Raw genomic sequence first — 22,027 nt, forward strand, 5'->3', positions numbered from 1 at the left:
ATTACATCATTTAAAATACATTACATTTAAAAACATTTTAAAGCACATTTCTTACTCTATGTTTTTTTGCTAATGACTTATTACTTTCTGTTTATTTTATATTTATTTCAGACAATGGAAATGATGTTAGACAAAAAGCAAATTCGAGTAATTTTCTTATTTGAGTTCAAAATGGGTCGTAAAACAGGAGACACAACTTGCAACATCAGCAACACATTTGGCTCAGGAACTGCTAACGAACATTCAGTGCAGTGGTGGTTCAAGAAGTTTTGCAAAGGAGATGAGAGCCTTGAAGATGAAGAGCACAGTGCCTGGCCATTCGAAGTTGGCAGTGACCAACTGAGAGCAACCATCAAAGCTGATCCTCTTAAAACTACATGAGAAGTTGCCAAAGGACTCAACATCAACCATTCAACCATTCTACAGTCATTTGTTATTCGAAGTGAAGTGAAGTGAAAGTTGCTCAGTCATGTCCCACTCTTTGTGACCCCAAGGACTATACAGTGCATGGAATCCTCCAGGACATAAAACTGGAGTGCACAGCCTTTCCCTTCTCAAGGCAATCTTTCCAACCCAGGGACTGAACTCAGGTCTCCCGCATTACAGGCAGATTCTTTACCAGCGAGCCACAAGGGAAGCCCAAGAATACTGGAGTGGGTAGCCTATCCCTTCTCCAGGGGATCGTCCCTATTTAGGAATCGAACTGGGGTCTCCTGCATTGCAGGTGGATTCTTTATCAACTGAGCTATCAGGGAAGCCTTAGCATTTGAAGATAATTGGAAAGGTGAAAAAGCTTGGTAAGTGGGTGCCTCATGAGCTAATTAAAAAATTTTAAAAAATCATTGTTTTGAAGTATCATCTTCTCTTATTCTGTGTGGATCACAATAAACTGGAAAATTTTGAAAGAGATGGGGATACCAAACCACCTGACCTGCCTCTTGAGAAACCTGTATGCAGGTCAGGAAGCAACACTTAGAACTGGACATGGAACAACAGACTGGTTCCAAATAGGAAAAGGAGTACATCAAGGCTGTATATTGTCACCCTGCTTATTTAACTTATATGCAGAGTACATCATGAGAAACGCTGGGCTGGAGGAAGCACAAGCTGGAGTCTAGATTGCCAGGAGAAATATCAATAACCTCAGATATGCAGATGACACCACCCTGATGGCAGAAAGTAAAGAAGAACTAAAGAGCCTCTTGATGAAAGTGAAAGAGGAGAGTGAAAAAGTTGGCGTAAAGCTCAATGTTCAGAAAGCTAAGATCATGGCATCCAGTCCCATCACTTCATGGGAAATAGATGGGGAAACAGTGGAAACAGTGTCAGACTTTATTTTTTGGGGCTCCAAAATCACTGCAGATGGTGACTGCAGCCATGAAATTAAAAGACACTTACTCCTTGGAAGGAAAGTTAAGACCAACCTAGACAGCATATTAAAAAGCAGAGACATTACTTTGCCAACAAAGGTCCATCTAGTCAAGGCTATGGTTTTTCCAGTGGTCATGTATGGATATGAGAGTTGGACTATAAAGAAAGCTGAACACCGAAGAATTGATGCTTTTGAACTGTGGTGTTGGAGAAGACTCTTGAGAGTCCCTTGGACTGCAAGGAGATCCAACCAGTCCATCCTAAAGGAGATCAGTCCTGGGTGTTCATTGGAAGGACTGATGCTGAAGCTGAAACTCCAATACTTTGGCCACTTGATGCGAAGAGCTGACTCATTTGAAAAGACCCTGATGCTGGGGAAAATTGAGGGCAGGAGGAGAAGGGGACAGGGGATAAGATGGTTGGATGGCATCACCGACTCAATGGACATGGGTTTGGATGGACTCTGGGAGCTGGTGACGGATAGGGAGGCCTGGCGTGCAGTGGTTCATGGGGTCGCAAAGAGTCGGACACGACTGAGTGACTGAACTGAACTTCTCTTTTTCTAGGCAACAAAAACAAACCATTTCTTGATCAGATTGTGACTTGTGATGAAAAGTGGATTTTATACAACAACCATTGATGACTAGCTCAGTTGCTGGACTGAGAAGAAGCTCCAAAGCACTTCCCAAAGCCTAACTTGCATCAAAAAAGGTCATGATCACTGTTTGGTGGTCTGATCCACTACTCACGGTCATAGTCATGGTCACTGTTAGCTAGTCTGATCCATTACTGCTTTCTGAATGCTGGGGAAACCATTATATCTGAGAAATATGCTCAGCAAATTGATGAAAGCATTGAAAATCACAATGGCTACAGCCAGGAGTTGGTTAACAGAAAGGGCCAATTCTTCTCCATAACAATGCCCGACCACATGTCATACAACCAATGCTTCAAAAGTTGAATGAAGTTTTGCTTCATCTGCCATATTCACCTGACATCTCACCAATTGACTAATGCTTCCTTCAAGCATCTTGACAACTTTTTCAGGGAAAATGCTTCCATAACCAGCATGATGCAGAAAATGCTTTCCAAGAGTTCACTGAATCCCAAAGCATGGATTTTTACACTACAGGAATAAGCTACCTTATTTCTCATTGGCAAGAATGTGTTGATTGTAATGATTCCTATTTTGATTAACAAAGATGTGTTTGAGCCTAGTTATAATGATTTAAAATTCATGATCCAAAACTGTAATTACTTTTGCACAAACCTTATAGTTCTTCCACAGAATCAATTGAGAAAAGCCAGAGATACTAAGATTTTCTGTGGGCAGTGACCTTTTCTAATATTTAAAAGGAGCATATATACGTAACAAATGAAAGCATGGTATACTTATATTTACATAATAATAAAATGTAACATGTAACTAATAATAGCTACCTTTTACTGAACATTTACTCGCAATAGGCATTTTACATAGGATTTTATGTATATCCCCTCTAGGAACTATGAGAAGTACACAGTTTTAAACCCATCTTATAACTGAGTAAACCAAAGCCCAGGCTACTACGGAGCCTATTAAGGAAGTATAGTTGCGCTTGTCTCAAGCTAGGTCTGTCTTACTCTGAACCCATGGTATTTCCACTATACCTGTCACCTTTCCACTATTAATAACAACAATGAAGTTAAATACTAGTGGCTATCAGTGACTATAATCAATTTGATCAAAATAGTCTGAAGAATAATTTTGTGTCAATACATCAGTCCAGAAAGGAAAAAAAAACATACACTGATGAATGAGTAGCCAACAGGCATAAGGAAAACCTACCCTGCTACTTAGGTATTTTCACGTAGTGCCTATCAAATGCAGGTACTGTGGTAAGTGCAGGGTATGCCGAAGAGCAGAAAAGATGCACAAAGAATAAGTATGAGCGTGTGTGTATGAGTATAACGTAATTATTTGAACATGATAACTTGACAGAAGAGTTTTGACACATACATACTTTAAACACGGTTATCTCAGACTTAAGTATGACAAGCTACTGAATGATGATGGGCACAACATCTTATATTAGAACTCCAAGAAGGCACTGGAAGCTTCTACTAATTTCAGATGTCCTGAAGCTAGAAAATATCACTATGCCCTTAAAGAGAAAGTGAAAGTGAAAGTTGCTCAGTCATGTCCGACTTTTTGTGACCCCATGGACTGTAGTCCATGGTATTTTCTAGGCCAGAATACTGGAGTGGGTAGCTGTTCCCTTCTCAAGGAGATCTTCCCAACCCAGGGATTGAACCCGGGTCTCCCACATTGCAGGCAGATTCTTTACCAGCTGAGCCACAAGGGAAGCCCCAAAATACTAGAGTGAGTAGCCTATCCCTTCTCTAGGGGATCTTCCCAACCCAGGAATCAAACCAGGGTCTCCTGCATTGCAGGTGGATTCTTTACCAACTGAACTATCAGGGAAGCCCAAAGAGAAAGTACTAAACCATAAACCTATCCGAGTCCTAGCTAAGAATCTACTCAGAGGAAACTCGGGAGTGGCTGTATTTTTCACATAGTACAACCCAAATTATTGCTTGTGCTGCTTCCTCCAAGAGCAATTCCCTTGGCAAAAAACATAAACTAAGTGGGAAGAAAGAGATATAGGTGGGTTGAGATCTTTAAAAACCTAAGAGAAGGTGCAAAAGAGAGGCAAGGGAGGGAAATATTAGATTGGCCAAAAAGTTCATTTGGGTTTTTCTGTAAGAAACCTGGTAATATGATAGAGAGGAAGAGAAAGACAGAACAAAATAACTATAAAGTATACATTTATTGGTGATTTGTCTCAAATGATGACACTTCACAATAAAAAGATAACCAATTTTCTCATTTGATACCTGAAATCTATAGAAACATCATTCTAATTCAACAAAAGCTTATAAATGTTCACATTTTATTCAAGTCTTACTTTATACCTAAAAAAGAAATACAAAAATCCCATAAATTATTCTAAGAGTAAAATATTTCTTACTCTTAGAATAGGTATTTTTCTAAGGCAAAGATTAATTAGGCTGTGTCAGCAGTCCTGGGTTAATGTAACTTTAACTGAGCTATGCTGTATTTACTGTGGTGATGATATTAGAGACTGAGAAGAAAATTTTCTCAATATCTTTATGGAAGGTGTCAAAAATATTAAATTAACATGTTAAAATTACATTGCTAGACGAATTATTTTAAAATTCCCTTGGAGAAGATGTAATTAACTGACTTATTCTTTGAATAGAAGACTTTAGTAGAGATGATGGCTAGTTAATTTGAATACAGCCTTGTTTTAATACCCTTCCTGTATTTTAGGACATAATATTATAAATGCTGATTGGTACCTAATACAATTTTAATAATTTTCACTTATAGAATGAGTGTGCACATAGGTGATGAGGCCAACAAGTATAAGCCATGTAAATTTAGTGTTGGAATCTTCAAATTTTCAGCCAAATAAATAATAATGCCTAATCTCAGGGAATAAAATTAAAATGGCTATTATGTAGATGTGGAGAGCTCTGCATTTAATTTAAACTCTGAATAAAATATTGACGATAGTACCAGTTTAGTTTTTATCCTGGGAAGTTCAAACTCATGTTAAAGCATATATATATTATGGGCATACAGTATAGATAACAAAACAAAGATCAAATAACCCACAGACTAGAGATACTGACAATAATTTTCCTGGTTTTAAGAGTCACACCTAAAAATAATCATGGTAAGGCCCTGCATAAACTATATGGGCTTTGGTGTCAGTTCTGGGTACAAACACCAGCTCTACCACTCACTACGCAACAAAAAAGTGCTTCTGAGCCTTACTTTCCTCACAGGGTAAAACAGAGCTCTTGTCTTGGAAGAATATAATAGCATTTCATTATAACCATGCATACGAGTTAGACCAGGTACTTGCCACAGTGATACAGGTTGATGTACTCAAGAAACTATTAATAGCTGTTATTAAGAGCTTCTGAAATAGATTCTGAAAAGGCAGAGCTATAAGGTCTAAGAGTCTAAAGAAAAAGTTACAAAGTTTAAAATTATATATGATTAATACTTCATTATATCAATTATAATGTAAAAATACATTCAGAAAATATTGATTGTGCACTCACAACATGCCAACATATGCTAAGCTTCAATATTTTATGGTATTTTTAAGTGTTAGTGGAACAAGAAGCGTAGAGCTATGAGGGCATAAAAGGTGAACAACGGATATAGTTATCGGTGCTCAGCTGTTGCATGGAACAGTCTCCTTTAGTTAACTTAATGGTATGGAATGACTTCATTTTGCAGTACACCATCTCTTCTTTCAAATTAAGAAGGAATATTTTTACAAGGATTATTTAGTTCAAGTGAGAACCAGAGAGAATAGTCCCATCAGTTTGTCTTTTTCCTTTAATAACAGTAGACCTACAAAGTTCTCATTTGAGTTTTTTTAAGTGACTGTATTTTCCACCAGGGGTAGAGGGGAAAATAGAATGAAAAACTAGGGAAAGAAAGAAGTGGAAGGGGAGGGAGAAAGGAGGGAAGAAGATACAGAAACACCTGGAGAGGAGGATTATAGGAGAAAGGAGGGAGAAAGTTAAAAAGTGTAGGGGGATAGAACTACATTCCTGGTTTTTGTTTATTAAAATGAACATATAAACACCTCCCCAAACACACACAAGCATGTTCCTACTTTGCTGAGAAAAAGTTATTAATAAAGGTGGAATAGCTCTGTACTTCACTGATAGATACTTCAGTGTTCTCTTTTCGAAATATAATTTGAACTTGTTTCCAAGGTATTATCTTTAAGTTTTAAGATTTGATTGCAAAATATAACTGGTCTGTTTTGTAACTTTCATCATAAAGAGGTATTGATATTTCTAAAATATTTCTCTTGTTCATTTACTGATATGTATAGTGCAGTGAAACTGCAACACAGGATTTATGTAACTGTTATTACCATCAGTTCAAGACTAACAATTTGCTTGGCACATAGGGATGATGTGTTTGCAAATTACTACTATTATTGATGGTTTAAAATAAATACAATGATACCATTTTATATATATTCTACTGTCTTGAGCAGAGGAGACAAGATCACCAGCTATGCACATTACATTTGCTAAGATTTTTATTGCCCAAAATTAGATTTAGAGAATACTGTCTGATTTATGGTACATCTGAATCCATGTTATATCATACAAGGAATCTGTGATGTGTGCCAAGCAATCCTGTTAACAGTCAAGAGAGGCTATAATTTAATGAAACAAATAAGGACAGGATACTGTCACTTCAAAAGGTCACAAATAACTAAAATTATTATTGTTATCTCTAGGAAAATAAAACAAAAAGCTAGGAAATGGTTGAGGAAAGAGTAAACAGAGATTCAGTCTAGGCGATCCAACATCTAGATGTTGTATTTCCAGGAAAAGAACAAAGGCAATAAAGAGGAAATTCTGAAAAAATGATAGAAGAGAATTTCCCAGAGCCAAAGACCAGGTGACTTAGGACTGGAAAAGCCCATCAAACACCTAGTATAATAAATGGGAGAAGAAAAACCAAAACCCACAGCGGGGCACATTAAGCCAGTTATAAAAGACCAATTATATGATTCCATTTATATTAAATGTCCAGAATAGGCAAATCTTTAGAGACAGATGAGGGAGATGATAACTAAAAATATCACAGCTATTTTAGGGGTGATAAAATTGATTCTGGTGATGGTTGTATTAAGTCTGTGAATATACTAAAAATCATTAAACTGTCTGATTTAAATTGGTGATCTGTACTTAGCCATAAAAAAGAACCCATCTGAGTCAGTTCTAATGAGGTGGATGAACCTAGAGCCTATTATACAGAGTGAAGTAAGTCAGAAAGAGAAAGACAAATATCATATATTAATGCATACATACGGAATCTGGAAAGATGGCACTGAGGAATCTAACTACAGGGCAGCAACAGAGACACAGACGTAGAGAACAGACTTGTGGACACGGGTAGAGATGGGAGGAGAGGGCGGACGAACTGAGAGAGTAGCACTGAAACATGCACATTACCATATGTAAAACTAGACAGCCAGTGGAAATTTGCTATATGATGCAGGGAGCTCAAATCTGGTGCACTGTGACAACCTACAAGAGTAGGATGGGGCAGGAGGTGGGAGGGAGGTTGAAGAGGGAGGGGACACATATGTATCTATGGCTAACTCATGTTGATGTATGGCAGAAACCAACATAATATTGTAAAGCAATTATCCTCCAATTAAAAATAAATAAATTAAAATTAAAAAATAAAAAATTGGGGATCTGTATGTGAATAAAACTGCTAATGTTAATGTGTGTTAGTTGCTTAGTCATGTGCGACTTTTTGTGACCCCATGAACTGCAGCCCACCAGGCTCCTCTGTCCATGGAATTCTCTAGACAAGAATACTGGAGTGAGTGGCCATTCCCTTCTCCAGGGGATCTTCCTGACCCAGGGATTGAACCCCTGGTGGTTCAGAGGTTAAAGCGTCTGCCTGCAATGCGGGAGACTTGGGTTCGATCCCTGGGTCGGGAAGATCCTCTGGAGATGGAAATGGCAACCCACTCCAGTATTCTTGCCTGGAGAATCCCATGGACGGAGGAGTCTGGTGGGCTACAGTCCACATGGTCGCAAAGAGTCGGACACGACTGAGCGATTGTCCTATCCTATCCTATCCTGCATTGCAAGCAGATTCTTTACCATCTGAGTCACCAGGGAAGCCACCAGGGAAGCTAATGTTAATAAACTTGTTTAAAAAAAGATATTTGAAGCATTGAAACATGTATAATATCATGTATGAAACGAGTCGCCAGTCCAGGTTGGATGCACGGTACTGGATGCTTGGGGCTGGTGCACTGGGACGACCCAGAGGGAGGGTAGGGGAGGGAGGAGGGAGGTGGGTTCAGGATGGGGAACGCGGGTATACCTGTGGTGGATTCATTTTGATATTTGGCAAAACTAATACAATATTGTAAATTTTAAAAATAAAATAAAATTAAAAAAAAAGATATTTCAGTATTCTGGGAATAAAGGAAAAAATCTTATCTTCCTGTTCTCTTCCTGAATTCTTTTTTGAAGTCCTACTCTCTCTTCCTTTTTCATAGCATTTTATAATACATAATGAATCTTCTTGATTCTCTTTGAGGATACTCAGGAATTTTTAACGTTCTTTGCTAATCCCAAGCTCTCTCTCAGGCCAGATATTTTATTCATCTCCCTTTTTTCCCTGTGAAAGTATTTCTTCAAATACCTGGTAATACTCGATTGTCCATTCAAATTTAAAAGGCACTGCTGCTGCTGCTGCTAAGTTGCTTCAGTGGTGTCCGACTCTGTGTGATCCCATAGTTGGAAGCCCACAAGGCTCCCCCGGTCCCTGGGATTCTCCAGGCAAGAACACTGTGGGTTGCCATTTCCTTCTCCAATGCATGAAAGTGAAAAGTGAAAGTGAAGACGTTCAGTCGTGTCCGACTCTTAGCGACCCCATGGACTGCAGCCTACCAGGCTCCTCTGTTCATGGGATTTTCCAGGCAAGAGTACTGGAGTGTGTTGCCATTGCCTTCTCTGAAAAGGCACTAGAGACATGCAGAGATTTTATACATGGGTGAATGTCTAGCAAGTTTCTCTTTCTGGTAGGTAGAAGGGATCTGGTCATTATACTCTGAAACCCTTAAATTCCTCACAATGGAAGGCTTTCCAATAAAGTCCCAGTTCAAACTTTTGTTGCCCAGTTTCCCACTAGGCAGTTGGTCTTCGTTCATCTAAAGGGGAAACAGCTGGCTGCCAGGCTTTCCACTCATGGCGGTGAACTATTACTTTACATACTTTTTTTTCTCTCTCTTCCTTTTATTATTTTTTTTCCTTTTATTTTTATTTTTTTTAATTTTATTTAACTTTACAATATTGTATTGGTTTTGCCATATATCAAAATGAATCTGCCACAGGTATACATGTGTTCCCCATCCTGAACCCTCCTCCCTCCTCCCTCCCCATACACACTCCCTTTCTTTCATGATTCTAGCAGCTGCAAGGTAGACCAGCTCCTTCATTAACTAAGTTTTCCTCCATATTATAGGCTTCTTCTGTCACTAATCCTCCATCTATTTTTTAGCTTCTAGAAATGGGCTCATATTTCCCATTTATTGCTGGGCTTCTCCCATTCCTTTTATTTTTTTTTTTTTTATCATTTCAATCATGTCTTGAGGAGGAGAGGAGCTAAACACTTGTTCTAAAATATACTTTCAGGTATCTGTATATCTTAAATAGGAAGCAATCTAGTCACTTCGAAGTTCAATGGGCCCGATTTTAAGAAAATACAACAAAAGCATTTGAGAATTATATCAATTATTAAGTCTGGAGGAAATAAAACCTGAGTACTATCTACTCTAGCTTCCCATGTCAAAGTCTTTTAATTTTACTTGTATGGCAATAGTAAATAAGCATACCCACTGCATAAATACAGGACTATTTCTGAATGATAAATTAGTTAAGAATATTCTGAAGTATAGATGTAGACAGTTTCCATTTGTAGTATATGCTTACTCAGATTCATTATATGACTGTAAGATGTAAAGGACACTAAATTCACATGAAATTAAAAGATACTAAAGGATGAAACAAAAGAGTATTCTGATTACTGAGGTCTACGACCAAGGAATTTGAGCTGGAAGAAAGCCCAGAGGCTAATGCAGTCCAATTATTTAATTTTCTGGAAGTAAAAATAGAGGCTGAAAATAGAGACTGACAGAGTTTCAGTGAGTAGAACCAACCAGTGAATATCCTTTGCTATAAAGTACAAGAAACAACTACTCATTATAAAATGATCAAAGCTTAGTAGAGAATACAACCATGTCTTTTCATTCCTAAAGATAAGCTTTGATCAGGTACAAACTTCGTAAGGACTGAGTTATCATAAATGAAACTGAGAGATACCCGAATGGTATTCATACTTACTCATTGCCCCAGTCCAGGCGCACGGTGATGTGCCGCTTAACCTCCCGCACCTGATCCTGAGTCAGGTGACCAGACAGGAGCTGCCTTCGAAGGTCAATAAGTTCATTCATCACATGGCGCAGCTTGTAGAAAAGATCTACTTTATGTTTCTGAAAGGGCATTTTTGGTGTTGGGTGAAATAAAAAAGGGATATGGAAAGGGAATGAAAAAAAAGAGAAACAGTTAAACTATGAAAAGTGCTCATTTCTCTGAACCTCTAAAAAAATAAAAAGGCAATGTAAAGAGAAGCTTATTTAAGAATCTTAAAACAATGTCCTTAGTTCCTACTGTCTAAAAATCTCTATAAAGTGATATCTAACAACATAATTGACCTGGCTCATGTAAAATGCCATTTGTTTACTCTATCCTGGACTATTAATTTTCCAGTAAGTTACTAAACTCAATCACAAAAAAAAGAAACAAAGAAGCCTAGAGAGGTTTTCACTGACAGAAGTTACTCTGTATGTTACAAGGAAGATTTCAACCATCCAGCAACACCTCTGGTTTCTCCAGAAGGATACTGAAGTTGCGGGAGGGAGGGAGAGAATCACTTGCCCTATTTTGAAGGAACTGCTCCAACATAAAGTTACAGTCTCTGGAGTGAGATTCATTCCAGGTTTCCAGGCCTCATCTAGTTTTAATTAGCTTTTGAAAACAGTATGTGTCCCCAGTGTCACAGATTTCTACTCTTTTCAGTTCAATAAAAAGTCTCACCTTTATAAGAGTTAAGTGGAAACATCTTAATGAACTTAATTATGGACATCACAGTGCTTTTAACCTTACAAGTAAAAACTGTAAATGCTACGACAGTACACAGATGCTTATCAAAAAGAATCATTTAAGTACACAGGTTTAAAAACTAAAGTTCTATTTGCTCAGAAGTGAAATCTTGATTTTGGAATTTTTGATTCCTGTTTCTATTATACAGAAGCACAATTTTATATGATAATTAAAATTCCTCAAATGTAACTAGTCCAGAAGAACACTTTTAAGGACAGATCAATCTTTACCATAGTATTAGTAAAGTCTCTATCTGGGATTTCCCCTAAAGAGACACTTGCCAAAATAAGCTGGATTCAAAATAAGCTGGCTATAAATAAACTTATAATTAAAATTATAGAAAGTAAATTAAAAATTTGTAGAATCAGCTAAGGTTTTTAAGTAGCCCTGATCTTATGATTACAATGTTTGGAACAACATGCTACTCAGAAATCATCTAATGGAGCATCAGATTTATAAAGGTCCATTTTAAAGAGAAATTATTTTTAACTATTAATAGAAGACCTTAGTAATCACCCACTCTAACTCCATCAAGCTGTTCTTTCTTTACTCAATGAACATATGAAGAAAAGTTAAGCACCTTGATGGTACACAATGCTGGCTGACAGACAGGACCCAAATTTTCGCTAGCTCAAAAGCAACAAAGCCTAAGCAAATTGCATCTGCAAAACTGAGAGCTTGAAGCAACAGTGGCAATGTGCTGTTTTCTTCCAGCACATGCATTTCTTTTTGACCAATCAGGGCCACCTGTCTAAACTTAAAATAGGAAGTTAGGATTAATACTTGCCCATCAAGCCATATGCAACAATCCACTATAGAGACATATAAGCATGTATTCATTCACTCAGTTAACAAACACTTATGGAGCACCTGCTGAGAGCTATCACTTTGCTGTGATCCTAAGTCCCTACACTCATGGTGCTTTCATTCTAGTGGGCAGAGACAGACCACATAGGCAAATACATAATGGTGGTGAGATATACATAATATCTCATATACAAATACATAATTCTAAGAAGAAAAATTAAAGCAGAACAGGAACAATGGGTGACCAAGGGTCGGTTGGCTGGGGAACAGAAGAAGGTACTGCTTCAGGTAGAATAGTCAGGAAAAGGCTTCTTTGAGAGCTGAACTTTAAGTAGAAACCTGAATGAAATATGGTGACAGCATTTAGGAAAACGGGCAATTTTCAGACATGAGAAACAGCAAGAGCAAATGCCTCAATGTGGAAGTAGACTTGGCATATCCGCAGAGAATAAACAGATCAGCGCACCTGAAGCAAAGTGAACAAGGGGGAAAGTAGTGATCATGCAGTGAGAGGCAACATGGGACCAGATTAGGCTGGGTCTTTGTTAATTATGTTAAGGGCTTTAGCTTTTATTCCTAGCAAAACTGGAAGCCTCTGGAGATTTGGAGCAGAAATGTAATGTGATATGACACAAGTCCTGAAAGCATTGCTTTGAGTGCTCTGTGCAAAAAGATAGTGGGGGTTCCAGATAGGAAACTATTTATTGCAACAATCCACAAGATGATGGCTGACAGGACAAAGGTAAGAATGGTAAAGGTAAACATTTCAGAGTTTGGAACGCTGACATGTTTTGCAGTTAGAGCTGTCCATATCTGATGATCGATTGGATGTGAGATATGAATGGAGTCAAGGACCATTCTTTTTCCTAGACTGAGAAGCAGGCCTAGAAGAGGCAAACAAGGCTCAATTTGGACATGCTAAGTTTGACACTGAGTTTCAAAATTAGAGGTCAGAAAAGTGAGGAGAATCTAGCAAAGGAAACTAAGAAGCAAGCAGTGAGGTGAGAGGAAAAGCAAGAGTATAGAAAACAGGAGTTAAAAGACTTTGTTAAATGTACTGAGAGGTTACATAAAACATAGACTGAGAACTGGCTACTGTTCTTGGCACTGTGGTGGCCACTGATGGGATGGCCAGAGTGATCTCAAGATTAATGGGAAAGGATGGAACAGACAGAGCACAGACAACACTTCTGTAGAACTCTCACTAACTGGAAGCAGAGAAACAGAGTAGCAAAGCAGCGTTGTGCTATTAGCAAAGAGTTAGTCACTCAGTAATGTCCAACTCTTTGCGAACCCATGGAGTGTAACCCACCAGGCTCCTCCGTCCATGGAATTTTCCAGGCAAGAATATTGGAGTGGGTTGCCATTTCCTCCTTCAGGGGATCTTCCCAACCCAGGGATCAAACCCAGGTCTCTCGCATTGCAGGCAGATTCTTTACCATCTGAGCCACCAGGCAGGATTTTTAAAAACAAAACACAATTTTAGGCTATTTGTATGCCGAAGGGAATAATCTGGTAAAGGGGAAAATTTGATGATGCAGGTGTTAAATCCTTGAGTTGTCAAGAAGAGATGGGTCCCAGGTTAAAAGAGGAGGTTTTGCTTATGCAGGATATTCCATTGTCACAGAAACAAAAGGCACACAACTGAGTAATGACACCAGTACTCAGGAGATTTGGTGACAGAACTAAATTTTCCCTTTGGATGTTTTATTCTCAAGGAAATAAAAAGCAAGGTCACCAGCTGAGAGTGAGTACAGTGGGAGTGGGTGTTAGAGGTTTGAGAACAGAAGAAAAGATCTTAAAAAAAAAGTTTCATAGAGAGTGGTAACAAATTGTCAGGGGAAAGATAGCTCAACTGTTAGATGGTTTTGACTTTGTGAACACTAACTAAAAGTGCAGTTTTGCGTTTATTATAAATCACATATAATGAGGTATATTGATACTGAAACATCACATATATACGTCTGAGGGGGCTTCCTTTGTGGCTCAGACAGTAAAGCATCTGCCTACAATGCGGGAGACCTGGGTTCGATCCCTGGGTTGGGAAGTTCCCCTGGAGAAGGAAATGGCAACTCACTCCAGTATTCTTGCCTGGAAAATCCCATGGACGGAGGAGCCCGGTTGGCTACAGTCCCTGGGGTCGCAAAGTTGGACACAACTGAGCAATTTCACTTCACTTCATATACATGTGTATGCATATATACATGCACACACATAATATATACTCACATACACATACATACAATATCCATATAACAAATATGCACACACACATACATATACTATTAATGCAAGAATATACTAATACATTCTTTTAAGGCATTACATGGTTATTTATTTTTTTAAATCAAGAGTTTCTAATAGATTGTACTTTCCAAAGATGACAATAATACCTCCCATCCCAAGTGCTCTTCTGCAAAAATATGAATCTGACACTCCCCTAGAATGAACTGGGGCACATTTCTTTCTTTCTTTCCTCTTCCATTTTTGGCTCTGCCTTGCAGCTAGGAGGATCTTCATTCCTCGGTCAGGGATTGAACCTGAGCCACCGAGTGAAAGCATGGAGTCCTAACCATTGCACCGCCAGAGAAGTCCCTGGAGCCTATTTCTTTACATCCTTAAATCTGGCCAGGCCCTAAGACTGCTCTGACCAATCCAGTGGTGAGCGGGGACAGCAGTGAGTAGGCTAGTTCTAGACACAGCCCTTAACTAGTCTGGCAGCTTCTGTTTCCTGTCTCTTGGAATACATGTTCTTGGGAGGTTGCCTCTCAGAATCCAGCTGCCATGCTGTGAAACGCCCAAGCTATGTAGAGAGGTCACAAGGAGACATTCCACTAAGCCATCTCAGCTGTGGGCATGAGCCATGTCAGATGCCACACCTAGCCGAGCCACACCTTCCGAAGAGTACAGCTTCTATCAACATGTAACTACAACAGAATGATAAACCCTACGTGAAACTGCCCAGCTGACCTCACTATATCCAGAGAATGAAATATAGTAAATCATTGTTTTAAGCCACTAAGCTTTGGAGTAGTTTGTTATGTAGATAAACCAGCACAACTGTACAGTATTTTTTTCCAATAGAAAAATCAGTTACTGTTTCTGATTATATAAAGCTGGGAATACTAATCTGCAATAAGAAAGAAACAGATCATACAATCAGAAAGCAGCCCTATTATTATAATCAATGTGGTGCTAACTTCTTTTTCCAGGCCAACCTAATGGCCTCTGTGACCAGAGGTCCTAACACTAGAGGCTCCACCAGCACTGCTCAGACACCACACAGTACCTAGCAGAAGAGAACACACATCATTCAACGTGAACAATCTGGGAGACTGACTCAAGAGCACACAATTTACCTGCGAGCACTTGATGACACAGGACAGCTAAATATCCCATTCAGGCTGAAAAATTCTTTTCTTCTGAGAAACCTGCTCCTCAGTAGACCAAACTAACAGTATATAAGGGATACACCATAGATATTGTGAGCTTGGTTCCAGATCACCACAATAAAGTGAATATGAACATAAAGAGAGTCACAAAGATCTTTTGGCTTCCCAGTGCACATAAAAGTTCAGTTCAGTTCAGCAGCTCAGTGTCCAACTCTTTGTGACCCCATGAATAGCAGCACGCCAGGCCTCCCTGTCCATCACCAACTCCCAGAGTTCACTCAGACTCACGTCCATCGAGTCAGTGATGCCATCCAGCCATCTCATCCTCTATCGTCCCCTTCTCCTCCTGTCCCCAATCCCTCCCAGCATCAGTCTTTTCCAATGAGTCAACTCTTCGCATGAGGTGGCCAAAGTACTGGAGTTTCAGCTTTAGCATCATTCCTTTCAAAGAAATCCCAGGGCTGATCTCCTTCAGAATGGACTGGTTGGATCTCCTTGCAGTCCAAGGGACTCTCAAGAGTCTTCTCCAACACCACAGTTCAAAAGCATCAATTCTTTGGCACTCAGCTTTCTTCACAGTCCAACTCTCACATCCACACATGACTACTGGAATAACCAAAGCCTTGACTAGACGGACCTTTGTTGGCAAAGTAATGTCTCTGCTTTTCAATATGCTATCTAGGTTAGTCATAACTTTCTTTCCAAGGAGTAAGCGTCTTTTAATTTCATGGCTGCAGTCACCATCTGCAGTGATTTTGGAGCCCCAAAAAATAAAGTCTGACACTGTTTCCACTGTTTCCCCATCTATTTCCCATGAAGTGATGGGACCAGATGCCATGATCTTTGTCTTCTGAATGTTGAGCTTTAAGCCAACTGTTTCACTCTCCTCTTTCACTTTCATCAACAGGCTGTTTAGTTCCTCTTCACTTTCTGCCATAAGGGTGGTGTCATCTGCATATCTGAGGTTATTGATATTTCTCCCGGAAATCTTGATTCCAGCTTGTGCTTCTTCCAGCCCACCGTTTCTCATGATGTACTCTGCATATAAGTTAAATAAGCAGGGTGACAATATACAGCCTTGACGTACTCCTTTTCCTATTTGGAACCAGTCTGTTGTTCCATGTCCAGGTTTACACTAAACTGTAGTCTATTAAATGTGCAATAGCAATAATGTCTAAAGAAACAATGTATACATCTCAATTTAAAATATCTTATTGTTAAAAAATGCTAACCATCATCTGAGCCTTTTGTGAGGAGGAAGAGGAGTATGATAACAAAGATTACTGATCACAGATCACCATAACAAATATTATAATGAAAAAGTTTGAAATATTAAAAGAATTACCAAAATGAGACACAGAGACATGAAGTGAGCAAATGCTGTGGGGAAAATGGCACCAACAGACTTGCTCTGCACAAGGTTGCCACAGACTTCAATTTGCAAAAAAAAGAAAAAAGAAAACCAAAACATTGTATCCATGAAGCACAATAAAGCAAAGCGCAATTAAACCAGGTATGCCTGTAATAAGATTGGCAATAAAATTTAGCCTTCCTGCACAATCATCCCTAGTTACTATCATTGCCAAAACAAAAGAAGAAAAAAAGTTCTTTTTAAGGAGAAGAAAAGAAATCTTAGTAACATATGTACCCTCTGCAAAAGCTCTAATATTTGTCAAGAATGGTCACAGAATGTTTGGAAAGTACACTGAAGAGCCAGCAAAAACCATACATTTAGAATAATTTAACTACTGTGCAAGCACAAGCAGGTAGAATTTACCTTATCATTGTGAAAGAATTTTTGGAGCTCTGCAGAAATACTCCTGATTTAAAAATTATTTTTATTAAACTGCTAGTAACTCAGTGTTGAAGGAAAAAAATTGCTGCAATAATGTCTCTAAGTCAGTAAATGAGCAAAGCTGTAGAGTATCCATCACAAACCAAGCTAACTTTATTTTATAGCTATATATGCACAGATTGTTTAACATACACTAAAGCCGAAGAATTGATACTTTTGAACTGTGGTGATGGAGAAGACTCTTGAGAGTCCCTTGGACTGCAAGGAGATCCAACCAGTCCATTCTGAAGGAGATCAGCCCTGGGATTTCTTTGGAAGGAATGGTGCTGAAGCTGAAACTCCAGTACTTTGGCCACCTCATGCGAAGAGCTGACTCATTGGAAAAGACTCTGATGCTGGGAGGGATTGGAGGCAGGAGGAGAAGGGGATGACAGAGGATGAGATGTCTGGATGGCATCACTGACTCGATGGACGTGAGTCTGAGTGAACTCTGGGAGTTGGTGATGGACAGGGAGGTCTGGTGTGCTGCGATTCATGGGGTCGCAAGGAGTCGGACACGACTGAGCGACTGATCTGATCTAATCTGATCTGAATAGGACTATAAAAATCTAACTTAAAAATTACATCAAAAGTACCACTCTTGTCAAAGAGAATAAAGGGGCTGCCATAAGTGCTAAAAACTTTAGGTCAAAATCAATTTAATAGAAAGTAAACACTGCACCTCAAGTTTAAGTGGTTAAGGAAAGATTCCCAGACCTCTCTCCATTTCATCTCTTACTTTCAAACATTCTTTTATTTATATATATGGGAGAAATATCAATAACCTCCGATATGCAGATGACACCACCCTTATGGCAGAAAGTGAAGAGGAACTAAACAGCCTCTTGATGAAAGTGAAAGAGGAGAGTGAAACAGTTGGCTTAAAGCTCAACATTCAGAAGACAAAGATCATGGCATCTGGTCCCATCACTTCATGGGAAATAGATGGGGAAACAGTGGAAACAGTGTCAGACTTTATTTTTTGGGGCTCCAAAATCACTGCAGATGGTGACTGCAGCCATGAAATTAAAAGACGCTTACTCCTTGGAAAGAAAGTTATGACTAACCTAGATAGCATATTGAAAAGCAGAGACATTACTTTGCCAACAAAGGTCCATCTAGTCAAGGCTATGGTTCTTCCAGTGGTCATGTATGGATGTGAGAGTTGGACTGTGAAGAAAGCTGAGCGCTGAAGAATTGATGCTTTTGAACTGTGGTATTGGAGAGAAGACTCTTGCGAGTTCCTTGGACTGCAAGGAGATCCAACCAGTCCATCCTAAAGGATACCAGTCCTGGGTGTTCATTGGAAGGACTGATGCTGAGGCTGAAACTCCAATACTTTGGCCACCTCATGCGAAGAGTTGACTCATTGGAAAAGACTCTGATGCTGGGAGGGATTGGGGGCAGGAGGAGAAGGGGACAAGAGAGGATGAGATGGCTGGATGGCATCACCAACTTGATGCACATGAGTCTGAGTGAATTCCGGGAATTGGTGATGGACAGGGAGGCCTGGCGTGCTGCAGTTCATGGGGTCGCAAAGAGTCGGACATGACTGAGCGACTGAACTGAACTGAGGTGGCTTTATTTACTCCTTTAATTTCTGTCAAAATGTTGATGCATCATTCTTCAATATTAATGGGAAAAACAATATATTAATATAACAAAGAAAGCATTCCAGGAATAAAATAACATTTCAAAGAAACAATAATCAACATTCTAGAAAGCACAATGATTATAGTATACCCTTGAAAAAAGAACAGGAGATAACAAAACAGGAGAAAAAGATCTAGAGCCTCAAAAGCTTGCAGCAGGTAGAAAGAGGATAGCTGTAATTTAAAACAAAATTAAGTAATAATGACAGACTAAAACTTTGAGGAATTCTGCCACAGAGTAATACAAAAAACATAATACAATGGATAAATGAGTGAGAAAATATAAGAAAACTAGTGAATCATTCTAGGATGTCCAATTCTAATAAAAGAATTTCTAGGAGAAAAGTTATATAAACAGAAAGATACTGCCAAAGAAGTAATACAATAATTATTGTACAATATTGTATTGTACAATACAATAATCCAGAACTGAAGTAAACTAGTTTCTAGAATGAGAGAACTCATTGCATAGCTGGCATAATCAATGGAAAAATACAACTAAGACATATCACTGTAAAACTGCAGACCACTGGGGACAAAGAGATGATCCTAAAATCTTTCATGGAAAACAACTGTCAATAAAAGACTCAGGAACTAGAATGACACTGGACTTCTCAGTAACAAGACTGGAAGCTAGAAAATAATAAAGTAATACTTTAAAACTTCTGCTCATTATTTGTAATCAAGAATTTTATATCAAGCCAAACCATCAATCAAGGTAAGGGTGGTCTAAAGACATTTCAAATATGCAAAATCTCAAAAAATATTCTCCTACACACTTTTCTCAGGAAGTTATAGAGAAAGTAATTCATCAAATGAGGAAGTAAAGCAGGAATCAAAGTGAGATTGGTTTAATGCAGGAGACAAAGGAACATAGGAGAAGGGCAAAGAAATCCTCAGGCCAGATTAACACAGGAGGTTGGAGGGCTCCATATAGGTTGTCACTGGGGAAAAAAATTAAACTAAAAAAAAACACCCTAAAGTATCTGAACATATTCAAAGGAGATCTTCATTTCTGCCAGAAGACTAGGAGGAAAACACATGAAACAAAACAAAAAGCAAAAATTATTAATATTAAAAAAAACAAATTTACACAAGAGGAAATGTAACTTTAATTTGCTGTATGGCTCAGAGGTGAAAGAAGTTACACAGGCATAGTTACAGCTACATACTGACTTAACGAAAAAAAAAAGGTGATATAACTATTTCGGAAGTGCTAGAGGATGGGAACAGTATATGTGTATGGAGAAAAACATTCAAAGATTAATTCTTATCTTCTATAGTAAGAAATCATTAAATAACATCTAAATAGAAAAATCAAAATATATGTTAAAAGAATATTTAGAAATATGAAATAAAAGAAGAAATAGTTAAAAGAACTTAAAAACTTAAGTATGGAATGGCAATCATGGACTCTGGGAGAGGGAGAGGGTGGGGAGATTTGGGAGAATAGCATTGAAACATGTATATTATCATGTATGAAACGAGTCGCCAGTCCAGGTTCGATACACGGTACTGGATGCTTGGGCCTGGTACACTGGGAGGACCCAGAGGGAGGGTAGGGGAGGGAGGAGGGAGGAGGGAGGAGGGTTCAGGATGGGGAACGCGGGTATACCTGTGGCGGATTCATTTCGATATTTGGCAAAACTAATACAATATTGTAAAGTTTAAAAATAAAATAAAATTAAAAAAAAAAAAAAAGGAATGGGAAGAGATAAGGCCAAAAACTACTATTTTTCACTAAAGGCCTGGTTATTTTTAATATATTTTTTCAAAATTCATATAAACATATATGATTATCTTTAAAAATGAAATTAAATAACCCTTACCATTAAAAGCCTCCCCTACCCTAAGTGTGTTTCTCTTGGTCACAAAGTTAAACAGAGTCTCAATTCAGCTTTCATTGCTGTTTATTACTTTAAATATTAACAAATGAAAGCAGCCAAACCTGCACAAGTGCAGTGATTCCCTGCCAGAATCAACACAAAAGCTACATCATTTATATGTCTCATTCCCAGAGTGAATGAAAAATGAAACACATTCCACAGCAGAAAAACGCCCTGGAGAAAGCTTTGTCTCTTGACTACAGCATAGCATCTGTCAGTTCACGGCTTCCACATCTGGTGACAGTATATACAGGGCAGAAATGATAGCAGCTACCCTGCCAAACAAGCCCCTTCAGACTATGAAGCAACCAGCTTCAGCAAAGAATGGAAAAGGCAGAAGGCACACATTTGCATCCAAGTTTTCTAGAGATGCTGCATGAACAGTACTTTCAGGCAAGGTCAAAATTCCAAGGGCATTAAGGGATTCTGCTGTGCCAAATTCTGCCCCTGTCTGCTCCAGTCTTACCTACCGATTCTCTCTTACCTACTGAAACCAACAAAACAGCTGGGAACTTCAAACAAAAACACAAATTACTTCAGAACACTATCTTACAATTTATGTTTATCACCATTAAAAACACTCAATCTGTGTAATTTACCCAGACCATTTCCTGCCTTCCTATGACCTACCCTTGCTCTGGGGTCTCATAGTTCTTTGAAGTAAAGACAATACAGCATAGTGGATAAGCGTACTGGCTCTAGAGTCAGAATTTAGACTTAGTTTTCTGTCTTAACTCTGTGAACTGCTGTGCCTTGGGCAAATTTACTAATCTCTGTGTGAGTGTGGTTGCCTCACCCAGTAACAACAACAAAAAGAGCATCTATCTAGGATTATTTTAGGAGTTAACTGTGCCTGAAATCTAGTAAGTTCTCTTAAGTACAGCTTTTACCATAATATATTCTTTGCCCTCCCTCCAATAGACATTCTTCTACAAACCTGGCTACCAAACATCACCGAGTCATGCACATGGGCTTCCAAACTGCTCACAGCACCCCTGCCACTGTACCACATCCGGCCTTAACCTCTGAGTCTCACTATGTGCACATGCCTAATAACAATCCTTTTCAATCTTCTACTAGTAAACATGGTCTTGATTTGTACCCTTTTGCTCTTTCATGTTTTAACTACCTATGTATGTTATCCCTTAAAAAGTATCCTCACTTTTTGCCAGTGGGAATTGGCTGGATGACCCAGGGCGCTCAAACCTGGTGCTCCGTGACAACCTACAGGGGTGGGAAGGGGTGGGAGGTGTGAGGGAGGTTCACGAGGGAGGGGACATATGC

The 22,027-nt window shown here is 38.8% G+C and overlaps 1 protein-coding gene across 12 annotated transcripts in view; it reads right to left on the reverse strand.

Moving 5' to 3' along the window:
• DOCK3 (dedicator of cytokinesis 3) overlaps positions 1–22,027 on the reverse strand; it is a 303,790-nt gene that overhangs the window by 172,946 nt on the left and 108,817 nt on the right. For all 12 annotated transcript variants that reach the window (XM_024983256.2, XM_024983261.2, XM_024983252.2 and 9 more), the window contains exon 6: positions 10,354–10,502. In XM_024983256.2, the coding sequence (XP_024839024.1) occupies positions 10,354–10,502 (149 nt within the window). The remainder of the gene's footprint in view (positions 1–10,353; positions 10,503–22,027) is intronic.

The sequence above is a fragment of the Bos taurus genome, chromosome 22 (assembly GCF_002263795.3).
Source record: "Bos taurus isolate L1 Dominette 01449 registration number 42190680 breed Hereford chromosome 22, ARS-UCD2.0, whole genome shotgun sequence".
Taxonomy (NCBI): domain Eukaryota; kingdom Metazoa; phylum Chordata; class Mammalia; order Artiodactyla; family Bovidae; genus Bos; species Bos taurus.